Consider the following 20,452-nt stretch of genomic DNA (forward strand, 5'->3'; position numbering starts at 1 on the left):
TAAAGGGTCACATTTGGGAGCTGTGTATTTTTTTGGGGGGGGGGATATGACATCTGGTCAGCCTGTAGCCATATCATGTTTCGGATATTTTTAAACCTGGTCAATTCAATTTACCCCCATCAAACCATATATTTTTGAAAATAAGTCACCCTAGGGTATTTCAAGTGCTGGTATTTTAACTCTTTACATGCACAGTGTTTGCCAAGGTTGGTAGATTTTTTTATACACATTGTAACATATCCTAAGTACAGTGATACCACCCGTGCATAGGTTTTTCAGGTTGTTTGGGGAATAAATGAAACACATGCCACCTGTAGTAAAGAAATGCTTGTTTCCATGTGATCTGGGGTGGCTGTTTAGAGTTGCAGAAAGTGCAATTACAAAGTTTATGATGTGGGAGATGGTAGCTTTAATTTATTTTGTCATTCTTACTATGACTTTGCATGAGCATTCAGCCTGGGCCATGCTTTCTCCTGTGGGGGAAGTGTGTGTGTGTGGGGGGGGGGGTCACTTGTAAAAATGCAGGTTGAGAAGTACAAAGACTATCTGCTTACACCATGGGAGGCCCCTTCCATAGTAATTGCTTCCCTGCACCTTAAGTCAGTTAGTTTTTAAATTGTTCTAGTTAAGTCTTTTTAATCTTGTGTGATGTAATTCAATGATGTACTGATGTGATTGAGCCCTTTTGTTCTGTTGTTTAACCCCTTGATGGTTTAATATCCAGTTAGTGACAACTGACGTGCCAGGACCGTCATGGCTTTAAACGGGTGCAGAAAGCGATCTAAGTTCGCTTTCTGCACCCAAACGGTGTAACTGTAATAAACATAAAAGTAATGTTGTGGGAAGCATTATATGGAAGCTACATGCAGTACCGTATTTGGATGAAAACATGAAACTATCTAGACCTCGGACCTTACTTTTTTGCCCCAAAAATTTTTTTGGGTCAAATTCTCCAAACCTGCTTTAAATCATACTTTCAGCACCCCCAAATAATAACCAAATAAATAAATAAAAGTAATGTTGTGGGAAGCAAAACTTCAACTCCCACCCCTTGATGCACCGTGACCGCTCTGACGTCGCGTCCTGTAAAAAAGATAAAGAAGATGAAAAAGTTTTCCAGAGGGTCTCTCCAGACCTGAGGGTCTCTCCTGAGAACCTGCATGTTGAATAGAGGTACTGCATTCAACCATGTCAATAGAAGCCCATCTTTCCAATCACAATGTGATTAGTAAAATAAATTAAAACAAAAAAAATACAAAAACAAAAATAATTTTCCACTTATTTCAGGGGAACCTTCCATTTACAAAAAATTTATATATAAATATATTTATATATAAAAATATTTTTATGAGCAAGTCCTCAAATAAGTGCTTTATCTTAAAACAATTCTCACATGGAAAGAGTTAAGTTTCAGAGAATCTGTTAGACGAAGCGATTTGGGATCTGACATTCATCATAGATCAGATTAATAAAAGTATGCCTGGCAGAATTAAAATCAATATCCTCAAAATGTAGGAGTTTGCAAACCAACTCCATTTGGTCCTAACAACAATACATGAATTAAGCAGTATCTAGCTTCTGATCCCCACGGACCATACTGTATTTCAAGTGCTAAAACTTAATCATTTTGCACATCTCTGCCTTGTTGCAATCTGCATAATGAATTTAATCGCTGCATATTAGCAAAATTATTCACCATGATATTGAAAGTACCTTCACTTACGTGTAAGTGGTCCGCGGTAAAAAAATAAGTCTGGGTAATATAAAAAAAATTAGAATTCTCGAGCCCCACGTTGGGCGCCAATTGTGACGGATTCACACCTTTCCTCCCATGTAATGTCTTAAAAAGAGGTTATTCTCCACCCTAAGTGATAAATTACCAAATCTTAATTTTATACACATCAATAAATCAAATCGTGAGCACAATTATAAGAAAGGACTGAGAATTCAATATAGTAATTACTTACTGATAATAAAAAATACATAACTCCAAAATTAAACAGAGTGTAACACAGAATGCCTATTAAAGCTTATATGCATAAAAAAATAAAAATAAACACACCAGTCAGTCTCGATATGAAGTCTAAAATAAAGAAGCAGAGGCTCAGCACTCAAATGATAAGGTGTGTTAAATAAACTCACCTTATCATTTGAGTGCTGAGCCTCTGCTTCTTTATTTTGGATTTATTGAAGGACTTGGTGGTACCCTGGCTCGTGCACCATCTCACTACTGAGTGCTGTATTCCAACCTTTTTTTATCGATATGAAGTCAGAAAAAAATCAGGAGAGAATCAGGAGAGGGGGAAAAACACCAAAACCAAGCTGTTGATCATTTTTACAGAATAGCAAAAACATTCTAATCTGATAACACAAACAAATTTTACGTAACAGAAAATACTAGTTCTGCGTAGTTAAATCCTTAACGTCTACTGAGGCATGTAACAAATACTGGCATGTTAAATGCCCATGGGGTGTCTGATTTGACAGGGTAATTTAAATGTCCCACTTAACACACAGGGAAGGATGACCACATGTCAAATTTCCAATATAAAAAATGCACACGTCTCAAATGTGGCCTTTTAGCCCCCAAACAACCTGACAAACCCAAGCATGTGGGATATCACTGTACTCAGATGTTGCTGGAAACATATTGTGACAGCGACATATACCAGGGGCTGTAAATTCACATTTCCAAACTACTGAGGGTATTTCTAAACTCAGGACAAATAGTAGAATCTATTTAGCATTATTCATTAGCTTTTATAGATGAGTAAAATATTTTTCAAGTAAAAGTCTGAAAAAGTCCTTTTTTTCCCTCAGGACAAGCCCTTCTTGTCCTGAAAAAAAAACAATATATAACTTGTGTGAGCTCAGTAAACAAGAAAGAGAGAAAGAAAAACTACAGCTAAACACGAGCACCGCAGAAATGTTAAAACAGCCATTGTCACAAAGGGTACAGAAAATAAAATCAGTCATTGTCACAAAGGGGTTAAAACCTGGTTGTTTTGATGTTTTTGTGTATAAACATGCTATTTATAGTTCAATAAAATGTTTATTCTTGCTGTACTCATTTGAAGGTAGTTTTGTCTACTTATTGGGTACACATGGCAGCGTTCCAAGGTGTGCATGCTGAATGGTGCTGGAAGTGATTTCAGGGACAACAGAATGATACATCTGGGTGATCTCTGGGAGTGACTACAGCTTTCTTGGTTACACCTATATAGACTGGTTAACGCCTGGTTTGGCAACGATTCATCTTGGCAGGAAGAAACTAAGTAAAATCACAAAAGTTTATTGATTAGAATTAAAATGTAACAATTTCTTAGAGACCTGAAAATAAAGAAGCAGTTTTGTCCATAAATGGTAGTAATACCAGTAATGTAACTATATTAAAGTGGAAGGTTATGAGTATTAGAGCCTAAATCCACAAAAAACCTGAGAGGTAGAGAAGTGCTGTCTACACAAATGGTTAAGACACTGTGCTGACATCTGCCTACATTCATTGTGCATCCTGTGTGTCTAATGCACTGCTGATCTCTGTAGCTCTCAGACACTAAACAAGGTAAGCCTGCTTTACAACTCCATGGTGAGCAAGGTTTGACCCCTTTGCAAAACATGACTTAGTACTTGGTGGCAAAACCCTTGTTGGCAATCACAGAAGTAAGACGTTTCTTGTAGTTGGCCACCAGGTTTGGACACATCTCAGGAGGGATTTTGTCCCGCTCCTCTTTGCATATTCTCTCCAAGTCATTAAGTGTTTCAGGCTGAGCTTCAGCTCCCTCCACAGATTTTCTATGGGATTAAGGTCTGGAGACTGGCTAGGCCACTCCAGGACCTTAACGTGCTTCTTCTTGAGCCAATCCTTTGTTGCTTGGGCCGCGTGTTTTGGGTCATTGTCATGCTGGAATACCCAACCATGACCCATTTTCAATGCCCTGGGTGAGGGAAGGAGGTTCTCACCCAAGATTTGATGGTACATGGCCTCATCCATTGTCCCTTTGATGCAGTGAAGTTGTCCTGTCCCTTAAGCAGAAAAACACCCCCAAAGCATAATGATTCCACCTCCCTGTTTGACGTGGGGATGGTGTTCTTGGGGTCATAGGCAAAATGCCTCCTCCTGCAAACACGGCGAGTTGATGCCAAATAGCTTGATTTTGGTTTCATCTGACCTCAACACTTTCACCCAGTTCTCCTCTGAATCATTCAGATGTTCATTGGCAAACTTCAAAGGAGCTTGTAACATGCGCTTTCTTGTGCAGGGGGGCCTTGCAGTTGCTGCAGAATATCAGTCCTTCACGGCATAGTGTATTACCAATTGTTTTCTTGGTGATTATGGTCCCTGCTGCCTTGAGATCATTGGTAAGATCCTCCTGTGTAGGCTGATTCCTCACTGTTCTCATGATCATTGAAACTCCACAAGGTGAGATCTTGCATGGAGCCCAGACCAAGGGAGATTGACAGTTATTTTGCGTTTTTTCCATTTGCGAATTATCGCACCAACTGTTGTTACCTTCTCACCAAGCTGCTTGGCGATGGTCTTGTCTTGTGTAGGTCTAGAATATTGTCCCTGACAAGATCAAATACTTATTTCACTGACTAAAATGCAAATCAATTTATAACTTATTTGAAATGTGTTATTCTGTCTCTCACTGTTCAAATAAACCTACCATTAAAAATTATAGACTGATCATGTCTTTGTCAGTGGGCAAATGTGCAAAATCATCAGGAGGGGGCAAATTATTTTTTCCTTGTAACTGCTTGAGAGAGAGCAGCACTTTTAAAGGGAAGCTCACTGGTTCTAAATTAGATAATTTTGGGATGTTGTTTTGTTAGGGGTTAATATTGGATCAATATGGGTTCAAGTGAGTATCCCTTGGTGTAGGGGAATTATTCCACGCAGAAAGACCAGAAGAGGAGGTCAGGGAGAGGAGTTTGGAGCTGGCAGAGTTGTTTTTAAAATTTTAAAATCACCCATAAGACTGGGGATATTTGAAGAGGGGAAGAAGGGGAGCCAGACAGAACAGGGCCAAAACTGTGAGGTAGAAGCTGGAGGGCAATATATGACAATTTGAAGAGAGAGTGGAGAGAAGAGACTGATTGTGTGAACCTCAAATTCCTGATTCAGAGGTAGGCTGGAATGAGGTAGGAAGGCTTTATTGCAGACACTTCCAGTTCTCTCTCAACAAATGCTTAGCGAAGGGTCTTTCATGGGACAATTCGATTTCACTAAATCATTGGGCTTTCAGGGATTTCAAAGTCAGGTTCCATATGACTCCTCCTATATGTCCAGTTCTGAAACCTCTCTCAGCATGCCCATCACAAAAAAATGCCTCATTTTGAGGGGGTGCTTTCTCAGGGAGTATAGCGATAAAGGATATCTGGTCAAAGTCAGAATAAGATTTCTACATCAATCTCCTGGAACTACGAGTGGCCCTTTTGATATATAAATTCCATGGGGTTAACAGGGTCCAAATCACTTTGACAAGAGACTCAATCACTTTGACTGAGAGGACAAAACAAGTTAGCAAACACATTTTCTTGTTGAACTATCTTGTTCTCCACAAATTCCTATATGTGTACCAAAATATACCAACCAAGTCGCACTCACCTGCACATGTGGAGGAGCGCTGAGCACATAAATCACAGAGTTAGCAATATCTTCAGCTTTCAGACACTGAAAGACACAAAAGGAAACAGTTTGCTTGAAAGTTGAGAATAGAAAAATAATACTGCTAAAATAGAAACAACCAGTTGAAATTAAATTATGAATACTAAAATAAATAGCCGATATACAGTATGTTTCAACTATCAGTGTCAAGAAAAGGAAACAAAGCAAAATAAACTGCAGAAGAATGTGTACCTATGTAACTGGGGCAAAAACGTTATTTTGTTATATCAATCCATACCTCTAACATATCAGGTGTTTGGGTAGATGAGGGTGTGGTCAGGTCCAGCGGCAGAGCCATCCCTCCGTCTTACCTAGACAACCATGTAGCAACAGACAGTTGCACTGCATCATTAAGTGGCTCATGTCTGCCATCATCCAGGAGCACACAACACACAAGTGGGAAACACCTGGTAAGGGATTGAGCCCAAGACAAGAGAACAGGGACTTTGATGATCCCAACAGTGTGGAGTCTCTGGTATAGGCAGGTATACATAGGCACTGGGTATAATAGGCAAAGCACAGTAGAAATATCCAGACACCTGTATATGTAAAACTGCAGGAAGATCCCCTGATAATACAAGGTGCCTGGTAGTTATACAAAACTATTAGTCAGTCAGAGCTGGGTTCCGTACACTAAGCAAGTAGTCAGGCAAGCTAAAGTGGGTACACAGATCAGGATAGTAAGGCATAAAATCACTAGGCTGGTCAAAAACAAGCCAGAAGTCATAGTGTTTCGTTCAGGAATCAGAACACCAAATATGATACACAGCACCATAGTAGGGTGCCCCGGCAGTTCCGGATATATTTTTCTATTATATTTTTTTACTTGAAATTCAAACACATAATACAAAAAAAACTCATCTAATTTTCATTTTTAAAATAATCTTAAAAATCAGATGGATTTACACATATACATAGACATAAATTAGACATGGCTGGAAAAAGGAAGGGATACAGAGCAACATTGATTATATTATAGCTTTGAGATCCTGGTACCTAAAAAGAAAAGGTGCATCTGTTACAGATCCTCAGGTCTGTTTATATACCCCTCAGGGGCTATGCTACCCCCAGTTAAGTCTATATATCTATCTATTATTCCAAAGGGACCATCGGATTTCAAATTGGTCCTGACTTTCTAATTCATAGGATATTCCCTTCTCCATATTATACTAAAATCACATTAAGTAGATATTCCCCTGCCCACCTCTTGCTGTGCGTCATGGGCACTCTCTCTGCTGTGCCTCCCAGGTGCACCATCAGCATCATCTTCCGCACATAACCGTGCACCAGGCAGCCATCAGTTAAGTGCACGCCATCTGGAGACCTTGCACAGGTTAGCAGCATCCTGCCTGCCTGTAGTAGGCCCAAGCAGCATGACACTGACCATATGGGAGCAAAATGGAGATCGGGGCAGCAACAGCATAGACTGCCATTGAGTTTACAGCTTCCCGGGCTGGACAGTGGAAATAGAAGGATCTCCATAATCAGCCCATCTTCTACATTGCCATAAAAAGTGGGAAAGTGGGGCAGCTACCTTGTACAGCAATACAGTGCCTGAAAGATAATAATGTCCTGCAAAAACCAGGACTGTTGAAAGGTATGTCAATCCTCCTAGGTTTCCTTTTGCATAGTTCCGCCCCCTTTAGGATGGAAGACCACTAGCCTGCTTAGCATGCCATTGATCTAGATCAGTGGTTCTCAACTCATGGGTCAGGGCCGGACTGGAGGCATACTGGGAAAATTTCACTTTCCTGGGGCTGCCTTACACATTCTAGCGGTAATCCACGAGCCGCAGGCTGTCAGGACTGCGGGCGCAAAAATCAGGGCCATCATGCAGCCTCCGGTCCGGCACGTACTTTAGTATTACTCCCAGACCGCAAAGCAAGTTGCTTGATTGCTTTGCGGTTGCTGTCTGCTCCTAGTGGGAGCTGAATAAAGTTTTTCTCTGATTGCTCCTCCCCTCTTCCTGCTGCAGCCCGCGGACAGCCTTTCCACTCCCTCATCTTTTCTGAGGTAAGTATATATATATATATATATATATATATATATATATATATATATATATATATATATATATATATATATATATATATATATATATATATATATATATATATATATATATATATATAAAGTCCAAAATCAACAATTGCACACCAATCACCACTTTTTTAGCCCGGTGCCAAGTAGCTGCAACAGCAAATCTTATAACATCCATCAGATGTCCTGATGAAAGTCTAATAAACAGACTGAAACGTTGATTAGAAAACTGCAGTTTCTGGAGTGATTATTTAAAGAAGTCCCTGGAGTGCCGGTAACTATTTTTGGATGTTATATATATATATATATATATATATATATATATATATATATATATATATATATATATATATATATATATATATATATATATATATATATATATATATACACACACAGCCCCAGTTAATCCACCATCACAGTCACTGCCCCCAACACAGTCCCTGTCCCCTACTCCCCACCACAGTCCCTATGCACATCTCAGTCCGTTACCCCCACAAAGCCCCAGTTACCCCCACACCACAACCCCTATGCACCATCTCAGCCCCAGTTACCCCCACACCACAACCCCTGTCAAACCACCACAGCCCCTCACCCCTGCCCCCTTTCTCCACACCACAACCCCTATCACAGCCCCAGTTGCCCAGAGAGAGAGAGAGAGGGAGAGAGAGAGAGAGAGAGAGAGTGTATGGGAGGGGGCGGAGCCAGAGTGGTGTATGGAAGGGGGAGGAGGCAGAGTGGTGTATGGGAGGGGGGAGGAGGCAAAGTGGTGTATGGGAGGGGGGAGGAGGCAGAGTGGAGTATGGGAGGGGGGGAGGAGGCAGAGTGGAGTATGGGAGGGGGGGAGGAGGCAGAGTGGAGTATGGGAGGGGGAAGGAGGCAGAGTGGAGCATGGAAGGGGGGAGGAGGCAGAGTGGTGTATGGGAGGGGGCAGAGTGGTGTATGGGTGAGTTATAGTGGTGTATGGGGGATATAATGAATTTCAGGGAGGCAGAATGGCATATCTGGGGGAGTTAGAGTGGTGTATAGGGGAGGTAGAGTGGTGTATGGGGGGTATAATGAATTTCAGAGTGGCATATCTGGGGGAGGCAGAGTGGTGAATCAGGGAGAATTTCAGGGTGGTGCAGGGCATTTATGGGGAGCGGAGTGGCATATCAGGGTGCACAGTGGCATATTGGAAGTTATAAGGCATATCAGGGGGGCATAAGACATATCTGGGGGTAAAAGGTATATCAGGGGGCTCAGTTGGATATCACTGGCATATAAGGAGTATAAGGCATATCGGAGGCACAGTGGAATCTCTGGCATATAAGAGGTATAAGGCATATATGGGGCAGAGTGGCAAGCTGGGGGTCAGATGTGCATAACTGGGGGCAGTTTGGTAAATAAAAGAAAATATAAACAAGGCTTTTTTCTCAGTTTTTATTAAATATGAAAAATAGTTAACATATGAATTAATATTTACTAGGGCTGCAACTAACGATTATTTTAATAATCGATTAGTTGGCCGATTATTTTTTCGTTTAATCGGATAAAAAAATGCAATTTTTTAAAATTTAAAATAATGTAATAAAAAAACGTACAATTTACACTTTCATGTCTTTATCACAATGGCCTCTCTCTCTCTATTCACCTTCTTATTTTACTGGCATAATAATGAAAGCTACAAGAACCCAAACACAGTGTTTCTCAAACTAGGTTTTAATACAAAGTTATTAGTAAATATTAATTCTTATTTTCATATTTAATAAAAACTATGAGAAAAAAGCCTTGTTTATATTTTCTTTTATTTACCAAACTGCCCCCAGTTATGCACATCTGACCCCCAGTTTGCCACTCTGCCCCCATATATGCCTTACACCTCTATACCAGATTCCACTGTGCCCCCTGATATGCCACTGTGCCCCCGATATGCCCTATACTCCTTATATGCCAGTGATATGCAGCTGAGCCCCCTGATATACTCTTACCCCAGATATGTTTTATGGCCCCCCTGATATGCCTTATACCCCCTATATGCCCTGAAATTCATAATATCCCCCCATACACCACTATAACTCACTCATACACCACTCTGGCTCCTCCCCCTCCCATACACCACTCTGGCTCCTCCCCCCTCCCATACACCACTCTGCCTCCTCCCCCCCTCCCATACACCACTCTCGCTCCTCCCCCTCCCATACTCCACTCTGCCTTCTCCCCCCTCCCATACTCCACTCTGCCTCCTCCCCCCTCCCATACTCCACTCTGCCTCCTCCCCCCTCCCATTCTCCACTCTGCCTCCTCCCCCTCCCATACTCCACTCTGCCTCCTGTCAGCAACGGAGGTTCACAAGACACCAGGGAGCCGGGTAGAGAGGCAGAGTGGCGTATGGGAGGGGGAGGAGCCAGAGTGGTGTATGGGAGGGTGGCTCTGCATCCTCTGCAGTAGACCTCGATTCTCTGTCAGCCGGTGGGGGTCTGCATCGCACAGACAGCCTCCGTTACTGCCCTTCACTTACGCTGAGGCTTCTATGAAGCTGCAGTGAAAGTGCCTGTCAGCAACGGAGCCGGGTAGAGAGTCAGAGCGATGTATGGGGGGGGGAGTCAGAGGGGTGTATGGGAGGGGGGAGAGAGACGGAAGTGAGAGACCGGCCGACAGTGAGGGGAATCCAGGTCCCCTGCAGCGTTGCGGGGAATCTTGATTCTAGTGTTATAATCCGATCTCTGTTTGAGGTCGGATTATATAAGGAGAAGAGTTTTTCAGAGCATTTGTTCTGAAAAAAACCTCTTTTTATAATCGATAAAAATCGATTCGACTAATCGATAATGAAAATCGTTGACAATTCAGCCCTAATATTTACTAATAACTTTGTATTAAAACCTAGTTTGAGTAACACTGTGTTTGGGTTCTTGTAGCTTTTATTATTATGTCAGTAAAATAAGAAGGTGAATAGCGAGAGGCCATTGCAATAAAGAGATGAAAGTGTAAATTGTACGTTTTTTATTACACTATTTTAAATAAAAAAAATGCAATTTTTATCTGATTAATCGATTAATCGAAAAAATAATCGGCCAACTAATCGATTATTAAAATAATCGTTAGTTGCAGCCCTAATAATATGCACACTTTGACAGGTAGTGAAGATATGCCATCAATGTCACCAAAAAACGTAGGGGCAAAAAGAACTCTTGGTGTTATCTCGCAGGGTTAAGTTTTGACATACTGTACCATTATCAACATCAAATGCAATTTAGAATTTTTGTCAGTATACAATATTGCAACAGATGTTCTGTTACTTGACAATATAATGTTTTAAGCAATTATGTACAACATGTAAGGGGCAGTTTTCATAATCCCAAACATAAGGCTCTACTGAACTCTTCCTTACCTTGATACTTTCATATGTTGCAGCTGCTTTCTCCGGGTCATTGTCAAGGAGTTTAAATGCAAATCCAGTTTCTACCAGACCTGGTGATATACTCTAAGTACAAAAACAAGAGCATTAGATTGAAAATGTTCTTTTCTCCTTCTGAAACATAGAAGTGCATAACATTTTAGCAGTAAGAAAACAGAGAATGCATTAAGGATCACTTTTGTGATAGGGACCAATAATGAAGCCTTCCTCTGTCAGGAGTGCAAATTGAAAATATGAGCACAATGTAGAGAAGCTAACATGAAATTCACATTATGTACAATTTAAATTGCTATTGAAACAATGCTGCAAAGCCTAATAATAAGGTAAAAAAAAATAAAACATAATACTGAAAGTATTTTTACTTACAATATACATTTAATACATGTGTACACACTACAATTTAATGGTTTGGGGTCACTTAAATGTTCTTGTTTGAAAGAAAGGCAAATTAGGTCAATTAAAATAACATGAACTGGATCAGAAATACAGTGTAGGCAGAGGCCCTTTATCACTCCTGTGTTCCAATGGCAAGTTGTGCTAGCTAATCCAAGTTTATCATTTTAGAAGGCAAATTGATTATCAGAAAACCCTTTTTCAATTATGTTAGCAGATCTAGAAATTCCTTGTTTTCCCTTGAAAACAGATATATATATATATATATATATATATATATACACATGCACACACACTATCTGGACAAGAGTATTGGGACACACCTGTTAATTAATTATTGAACTCAGGTGTTTCAATCAGATCCATTGTCACATTGGCACCTAGCCATGCAGTCTGCATTTACAAACATTTGTGAAAAAATGGGTCGTTCTGAAGAGCTCAGTGAATTTAAGCATAGTACTGTGATAAAATGCCACTTCTGCAATAAGTCAATTTGTGAAATGTAATACCCTGCTAGATATTCTAGAGTCAACTGTAAGTGGCATTATTGGAAAGTGGGAACTTTAGGAACAGCAGTCATGAAGCAAGTAAATTCACAGAGCACTGTGTGCTGATATGCATCGTAAAAGTCGACAACGCTCTGCTGATTCCATAGCTAAAGAGTTTCAAACTTCAACCGGCATTGGTATCAACACAAAAACTGTGCGGCAGGAGCTTCATGGGATGGGTTTGCATGGCAGAGAAGCTGCATGCAAGCCTCACATCACCAAGTACAATGGCAAGAGTCAAATTTAGTCTTGTAATGTGGAGTGACAAATCATGCTTCTCTGTTTGACAGTCTGATCAGCGGGGCTGGTTTTGGCAGATGCCAAGAGAATGTTACCTGCCTGAAGGTACTGTGCCAACTGTAAAGTTTGGTGGAGGAGGGATTATGATGTGGGGCTGTTTTTCCGGGGTCAAGTTAGGCCCCTTACTTCCAGTCTAGGGAAATCTTAATGCTTCAGCATACCAAGACATTTCAAGTTTGCTTTGCCCCAATGCACAAAGCAAGGTCCATAAAGACATGGTTGGATGAGTTTGGTGTAGAAGAACTTGAGTGGCCTGCACAGAGCCCTGACCATAACCACATTGAAATGTATGTATATATGTATATATATATATAGATTATATATATATATATATATATATATATATATACACACATATATATATATATATATATATATATATACACACATACATACACACACACACACAAATGCATATATGCAAAAGATCATCCTGTTGGTAATACAAATGATTAAAACAGACTTACAGTGGCTCTGATATGACTCTGTTCTTCTCGAAGTTCTTGTCTAAGGCCTTCTGTCATGGCAGTGACAGCATACTTAGTTGCCGAATAAAAGTGCGTTACTGAATTAGGAAGAACTCTGTGTCCACTCATGCTGAGAAGTAACATGAAAAAAGTTCCTCAGAAATAGGCACATTCATATTTAGATGTAAATTTGTTATTTAATTGAATTAATCCAAAGGGAAAATACATACCTACTCTCTGATGAGAACATGACATTTTCTTTAACCCATGAGGATTAGGAGACGCTCAATTGAAAATTAATACATGAATGAAAAAATGCACTACTTAATTTTTCTTCATTGGAAGCAAATTGACTTAGTAATGATTGCTGACATGAACCATAACAAGTGAATGGAAACAAAAGATCTTGTGGAAACTAAACTAAAAAAAATTAAGCCATGCAAACAATTGTAAATATTATACTGCCTAAAATTGGTTTTGCTTGTCCCACAAATCCCATATCAAAATTAAAGTGTAAATAACCAAATATCATGGTTTTAACCCATAAATAAACAAGTCAATGAAAAGCACCAAATTCTGGATGTTCATTTTCGTAAAGTAAGACTTTGACAATAAACATTACAAGGACTCCTTCAGAGTGTATTACTAGTGTATTCCAAGTTTGCAGTTTAAATGATAATAATAATAATAATAATAATAATAACAACAACAACAACAATAGGTACAAAGCAAAGAAACGCAAGACTTATGAGCATAGGCATGTTGGAAGGTTTAAAATCCCTGTGTCTGTTTACATAGGAAATATCAAATATAGCAAAACAAAATATTAAGTTGATTCAGCTAGCAATATTGAAGCCATTCATTTTCTAGGGCTAACCACAGGACAGCAGCCCAAATAAGACATACCATGGTCTAATTGGGTTTTGATACCAAAACAAAAATATTTGCCATATTTACACATTAAAACAATTTCTTTTGCATTTCATTTTTTCTAGGCATTTATACATGTGTCATTTGGTCACGGCTAGAACACCTCCCACAAAGAAATAGATGAAAGACTTCAGAACTACCATGAAGTTTGGTTACTTAGACAACTCTCAACACCTAAACCAATCTTATTAACAAAGACAAAAATACAGCTGATCTGAAGGGGCACATTTCGTCAAAATATGCTAAATGATAAATAGCCACATTAGCACCAGCTGCAGCATGTAAACCTGACACAAAACAATATTTTCCATGAATGGAGTGAAACAAATTATACAGTACGCCAAATAAAAAAAAATGTAATGTAAACTAGATGATGATTTGAGCATGCAAGACAAAACAGATATAGTAATAAGGGACTGCAGACATGTAGCGTGATAAAACAATACCAAATTAATTCGTCATTCAAATAATAAATGATTTGTTCATGTCATCTTATCTCCTCCCTTTAGACAAGGCTGCAGCCTTTCCTACCTATTGATGTTTATGATGTGACCATCATCCACGTTCCTCTCCTTCATGGATTGATAAGCCTCACGAGTGCAGATGCTTACTGCAAGGACATTAACCTGTACCAAAAACAAAAGGCATTGCAGTCAATTACAGAGGGGAAAAAAACTAATGTATCTTAAGGAAGAGACTCTTTTAGCTAAATATCATTCTTATTAGTTATTTGTTGTTCCATATATTCTACTGAAGTTAGATATTTTATAAGTAAATACAGCATTGCCCAAACCTTGGCAGAATTTATTCTTTCATATGAAGGAAGCTTTTTTGGTCATTTTTACAATATTTGTTAAACCATGATTCCCATGGCCGGCCCAAGACTTAATGCCGCCTGGGGCGACATTTAAAATGCCGCCCCCCCCCCCAGCGGCATTTTAAACTTTGCTGACGCCATTATCTACCCTAACCCCCCCCCCCGGTACTTACCTTTAAACAGTCCTGCGGCGAGTCTCCTTGCTCTGCCACGGTGCAGGCTTGTAATGCTGAGCGCCGTAAATTGACGTCACTTCCGGCGCTCAGCATTACAAGCCGGCACCGTGGCAGAGCACGGAGACTCGCCGCAGAGGAGAGAGAGAGGGGCGCCGAGCGGGTAAGCGAAAACCACTCGGCGCCCCTCTCTCTCCTCCACTTAAAAAAAAAGCGCTTTGCCGCCCCTTCAAAAGTGCGGCCTGGGGCAATTGCCCCAGTCGGCTCCATTGTAGGGCCGGCCCTGATGATGCCCCTTTTCAATATTTCTACCCAAATTTTACATCGTTTTTTTAGACCTACTTGTAATTATAAAATAACTACATAAAACATAATTATTATTAGTGCTGATATGTAAAAAAAACTAAATGTAAAAAATGCTTAGGGTTTCTTCTACATAGTAGGCACCACCGCTTAACAATTACCCAAATTATCTTCTGCAACATTTCTAGTTCACATTTATACCCCACACATAGTAAAGTATAGTATAGGGGTGTCCAAGTTCAGTGCAGTGGGCCACTTCATCAGAATTGTATACGTGCGAGGGCCGCACTCATTTTTCACTGTGAGAAAATATGGCCTTTAATAAAATATGCAGATTAAAATAAAGTAAATGACACAAAACCTTTACTTTTCCTCTCATACCTAGGCATGATGGGACTGTGCTTGGTGTTAGCAATCACACTCCTATCATGCCAAGTCAGCCAGTACATGCTGGTACAGGGTGGCTGTAAGTGATGTGTAGACCCCATACTGCTGGCAGCATCAATACACAAGGGGGGCAGCTAGCTAGGTTTCAGAATGTACTGGCTGACTTGGCATGATAGGAGTGTGATTGCTAACAGCAATCAAAGTGCCATCATGCCTAGGTTCCAGCACTTACACATCCAACCAGTAAATGCTGGAACCTAGGCATGATGGGACTGTGATTGCTGTTAGCAATCACACTCCTATCATGCCAAGTCAGCCAGTACATGCTGGTACAGGGTGGCTGTAAGTGATGTGCAGACCCCATACTGTTGGCAGCATCAATACACAAGGGGGCAGCTAGCTAGGTTTCAGAATGTACTGGCTGACTCGGCATTATAGGAGCGTGATTGCTCAGTCCCATCATGCCTAGGTTCCAGCACTTACACATCCATGCTATCACACACACTCATTCATTCATATACTCATTCATTCACAGATTCATTCCCTCAATCATGCATACTCATTCAAACACCCTCCCCACCCCCTTACCTGCACTGCAGCTCCTCGATGCCGCTCACAGACTTCAGCAGAGGGCGCAGCCTCCCTCTGCTCTGCGTTCTCTGGTACTGCACAGAGGAAGCAGGACTGGAGCAGAGTCATGTGATGTCATGTGAACTCTGCTAGGTTCCGCTTCCTCTATGCAGTACAGAAGACCCACCCACAGGAAAGTAGCAGGGCCCGCGTAAGAACGGTTGCCCTGGCTGCCTATCTTACCCTGGCCGCACCTCGAGGTCTTTCCTATGCTGATGCTGAAATCTTCCTTCTTCAAGTCTCAAGTGATGAACCTGTGTCTTTTGTAGAGTCCTCTTAGTGAATAGATAACTAGAGAGCTGTTTATACTGACCTTGTATGTATTTGTACAATGTGATCTGATCCTCTCTTTCTTTATAACTAAAATTCACCATTCCTCTAATTAACTTTGTAGCCTGCCTCTAGCCCTTCTCCAGCTCTATAACATCCTTCTTTAAAACTGGTGACCAACATTGCACTGCATATTCACAGACAAGTGACTTCCAATATCTATTGCAAAATCATTAATAAATAAGTTAAAGAGAAACGGACCCAAGAGAGAACCCTGAGGCACCCCACTTACCACAGTTGTCCAGCTTGAGAATTTACCATTAACAACAATGCTTTGCACCCTGTCACTAAGCCAATTTGTAATCCAAACACAGGCATTTTCTCCAAGAACTATTTGTCCTAGCTTATAACCGCTCTTGTGAACCAGTGTCAAATGCTTTTGCAAAATCTAAATAGACAACATCTACAGCAACACCCCGATCTATAGATTTACTCATAAACTGCAACTAAATTGGTTTGACATGATCTGTTCTTCACAAAACCATGCTGATTCCTACTGATGATATCATTGTTCACAATATATTCACATAGTTATACACATATTCACAATATATATATACCGTATTTTCCGGCGTATAAGACGACTGGGCATATAAGACGACCCCCAACTTTTCCAGTTAAAATATAGAGCTTGGGCTATACTCGCCCTATAACACTACCCCTCTACCCAGTATACAACAACCACCCAATCACGGCAAGCGATGTACCTTACCGGTGATTGGCTGGTTGTTGTATACAAAGCCTGCTTGGATTGGGTGGGTCAGCTCTCCCTAACATACGCCTGTCCGCACACACATGTATAGACATACACTGCCCTCACACAACCCATCCTTTACACACATATACACGTACACACCAGCTTACAAACACACATATACACATATGCTGCCCTTACACACACCTGTCCATACACATTCACTAACCATACACAGACATATACATACATACACTGCCCTTACACACACACACACATATATATATCTACACATACTAACATACGCCTGTCCATACATACACATTTATACACTGCCCTCGCCACACACCCCTGCCTTTACATACACTATATATATATGTATATATATATACATAAATACACCAGCTTACAAACACACAAATACCTACACTGCTCTTACACACACCTGACCATACACATACACTGAACTTACACACACATATATACACATACACTGCACTTACACCCCTTTCTCCCCATCTCTTACCTTTCTCATCTTCTATCTTCTTTCTTCCATCCAGTTGTGGGAGCATGAGGTCTGTCATTTCAGACCTCTGCTTTACTGCTCTCTCATCACTACGCGCCGGCAATTGATGCCGAGCGCTGGGATATGACGTCATCCCCGTGCTCGGCATCAATAGCCGGCGCGTACTGATTAGGGAGCACGAAAGCCGAGGTCTGAAGTGCCAGACCTCGAGCTTCCTAATGTTGGGCTAGTTAGAGGGAGGTTATGATCTCCCCAACCAGCCCTGCTCATCGGGCGCCCGCTGATCAGGGCTAGTTGGGGAGATCACGATCTTGCACCTACCTCAGCGTGGCCCTGAAGACCGGCCCAGGGGAGGCGGCTTCTCCGCTCGCCCCTCCCCTAGAGATACGTTAGGGGCTTCGTGGGATTCTCCAGCTCGGTAAGTTTCAGTACCCGGCGTATAAGACGACCCCCGACTTTTGAGAAGATTTTCACGGGTTAAATCTTCTTATACGCCGGAAAATCCGGTATATACAGTTTTTTGTATACTATAGGAGGCACATCCATCCATACACTTTTCCCCAGCACTCACACTTTGCCCCAGCACCCAGTCTCACACTTTGCCCCAGCACTTTGCCCTGCACCCACACTTTGCCCCAGCACTCTTTCACATTTTGAAATGTCGGGAGGTATGCAGAAAGCATGGATTAATAATGGAGGGAGTGTATATACCCCCTTATATTTTGCAGGGTGGCTACCCTCAGTAGTTTTTACCAGCCCCAGGGAGATGTTTGGAATTGTGTTTCCATGATAAATAGTGTATTTTTGGGTCCCTGAGGGGAGCACTTGGAGAGTAGGGGGGGGCAGTGCTCCACTCCACAGTTTATGAGCAGCAGGTGGGAATCCAGTCCAAGGATTCGAGCACATGCTCAGTAGTACTCACCTGCATTGACTCATTAATGGGAGAGGCAGTTAAATAGCCTCTTGATCTCAGCACAGAGAGATAATTTGGCTCCCTGAGAGAGAGGGAGAGAGCGGCTAAAATTATTGATACCTGTTTTGTTGGTAACGCATAAGCCGTCCAACTGCAGTTAGGTTGGAGAACTTTGTTAGCGCTCATAAGAGCAAGGATTTCGTTTTTGATTTGTTTTGTTGTGCCTGTCTTAAAAAATAAAAACAGACCCCAGCCTTTTATATAACCCTCCTTGTGTCTAAGCTGTCTCTGTAACCTGGAAGACAGCAAAGATTCCTGGACAAAATACCAAGTTAAGGGGTATTGTGTCACAATATATATGACATTTGCTAGCACAATGTTTACATAAAGTGGTTAATTAACTGGTTAATTAATTAAGGTTAATTAACTGGCAGCTAATGCTGCATCTAGAACTTTGCATAGTTGTGCTACTTTGTAGGTTTGGAGCATAATGTTTGATATGATATAAGCATACCTGGGAACTCTCCGGGTTTGCCCAGAGATTGCCAGGTGAAGCACCGCCTCTCCGGGTCAAGACCCGAATCCTCCTGGACGCTCTCCGCCCATTTTCCATTTAAATGGGGGTGTTTCCCACCAATGTCAGCGGGACCTCCCAGAAGTTCTTGAAGATAACTTGAGTTAGAGGGTGTTGCCTGGCAGATTGTTGAAATTAAATCATATTCTATAATGTGACAGGTTTAAAAACTCGTCACAGTAACAGTATTGGTTTCCAACACAAATAACAATGATAATGGCTGCACCCATTAATGCCAATAGCCTTTGGCCACTATGATAAGATTACAGAGAACACAAGGTGTTTACCTGCTGCCTTAAAAGCAGATAGGCGCTGCCAAGGCCTGTAAAAGACTTTCTGCCTCAGCTTATCAAATGCATAACCGAAGAACACAATAAAAGTGTGCTACCATTAGAAATTAAAAAAAAGAAAGTAGGACTGTGTTTTTAAATAATAATGTATGTCTTTCCGAATAGCTATTTGGACAATGGCATATAATTTAGCAACCATCAATGATGGAAAAAAATGCAGAAATCTGGCCAGTGGAATGAATCCAAAGTGCATATTCGCTATCGCACAGAAACACTGTATACTTACTCAATAACGCGAGTTCACCAGGGTTCATTCAAGTTAATAGCTCTAAATAATAATTAACGCATCAAGGGAACACCCTTTGCACACCAAGAAATTTGAGCAAAGAAAGAAAATTTTTGAATTCCATGGTTCACATATAGATTTATTGTCAGTTTTAAAAGCTGTGGTCTTCTATTGACTGTTTTTGTCATAACATCAAGCTTTAAAAGGCCTGACAAAAAATATCTGAAACAGGATTTAAAAATAAAAATGTAAATGGACATTATACCTATCATATGAACTTTAATTCATATGATGGCTTGGTGTCCCCAGTAATCCTTTGAATGTCGGGTTCAGGGCACATTTTTCCAGTAGGAGGCTGGATCAAGTTAGTTTACACTTTAATATTGAATATTTTTTCAGGGCAAGTAAAGCTTTTCATACAAACCTAAGTTTAGGGCGACCTGTACACCCCATCACACCATACTACCAAACAGTAAAAGAAACAAACAGTAAATAGTTTTGTCAAAAGCTTTCCACCACCACCTTAGTAAATGTATCCATGAGATGAGATCGTACAGTATACAAATAGATTGCACATGCAGCTCACATAGGTGACAATATACAACATAACACAAATAACAAAGGTTAAATTCCATAATTATGGTAAAGCAATATATGGGTACAAAATATTCATGTCTACAAGTATGCCAACCTTTTTGACCGTCTGATGCACCAGCTTCTGAGGGCAAGAACTCCGATAACTCTTGTTCTAATCCTGGCTGAGGGTAATGAAAGTTGTTTTCCACA

At 40.8% G+C, this 20,452-nt stretch overlaps 1 protein-coding gene across 2 annotated transcripts in view; it reads right to left on the bottom strand.

Annotated features, from left to right (window-relative positions):
- The window catches only part of DHRS11 (dehydrogenase/reductase 11), a 106,736-nt gene that overhangs the window by 34,854 nt on the left and 51,430 nt on the right, over positions 1–20,452 (bottom strand). The window contains exons 3-6 of one of the 2 annotated variants that reach the window (XM_053454322.1): positions 14,275–14,369; positions 12,814–12,943; positions 11,079–11,171; positions 5,609–5,674 (exon numbers count right to left, since the gene is read on the bottom strand). In XM_053454322.1, coding sequence (XP_053310297.1) covers positions 5,609–5,674; positions 11,079–11,171; positions 12,814–12,943; positions 14,275–14,369 — 384 coding nt within the window. The remainder of the gene's footprint in view (positions 1–5,608; positions 5,675–11,078; positions 11,172–12,813; positions 12,944–14,274; positions 14,370–20,452) is intronic. The other variant, XM_053454323.1, reaches the window with a different exon arrangement.

Source organism: Spea bombifrons, chromosome 2, assembly GCF_027358695.1.
Source record: "Spea bombifrons isolate aSpeBom1 chromosome 2, aSpeBom1.2.pri, whole genome shotgun sequence".
NCBI classification, from domain to species: domain Eukaryota; kingdom Metazoa; phylum Chordata; class Amphibia; order Anura; family Pelobatidae; genus Spea; species Spea bombifrons.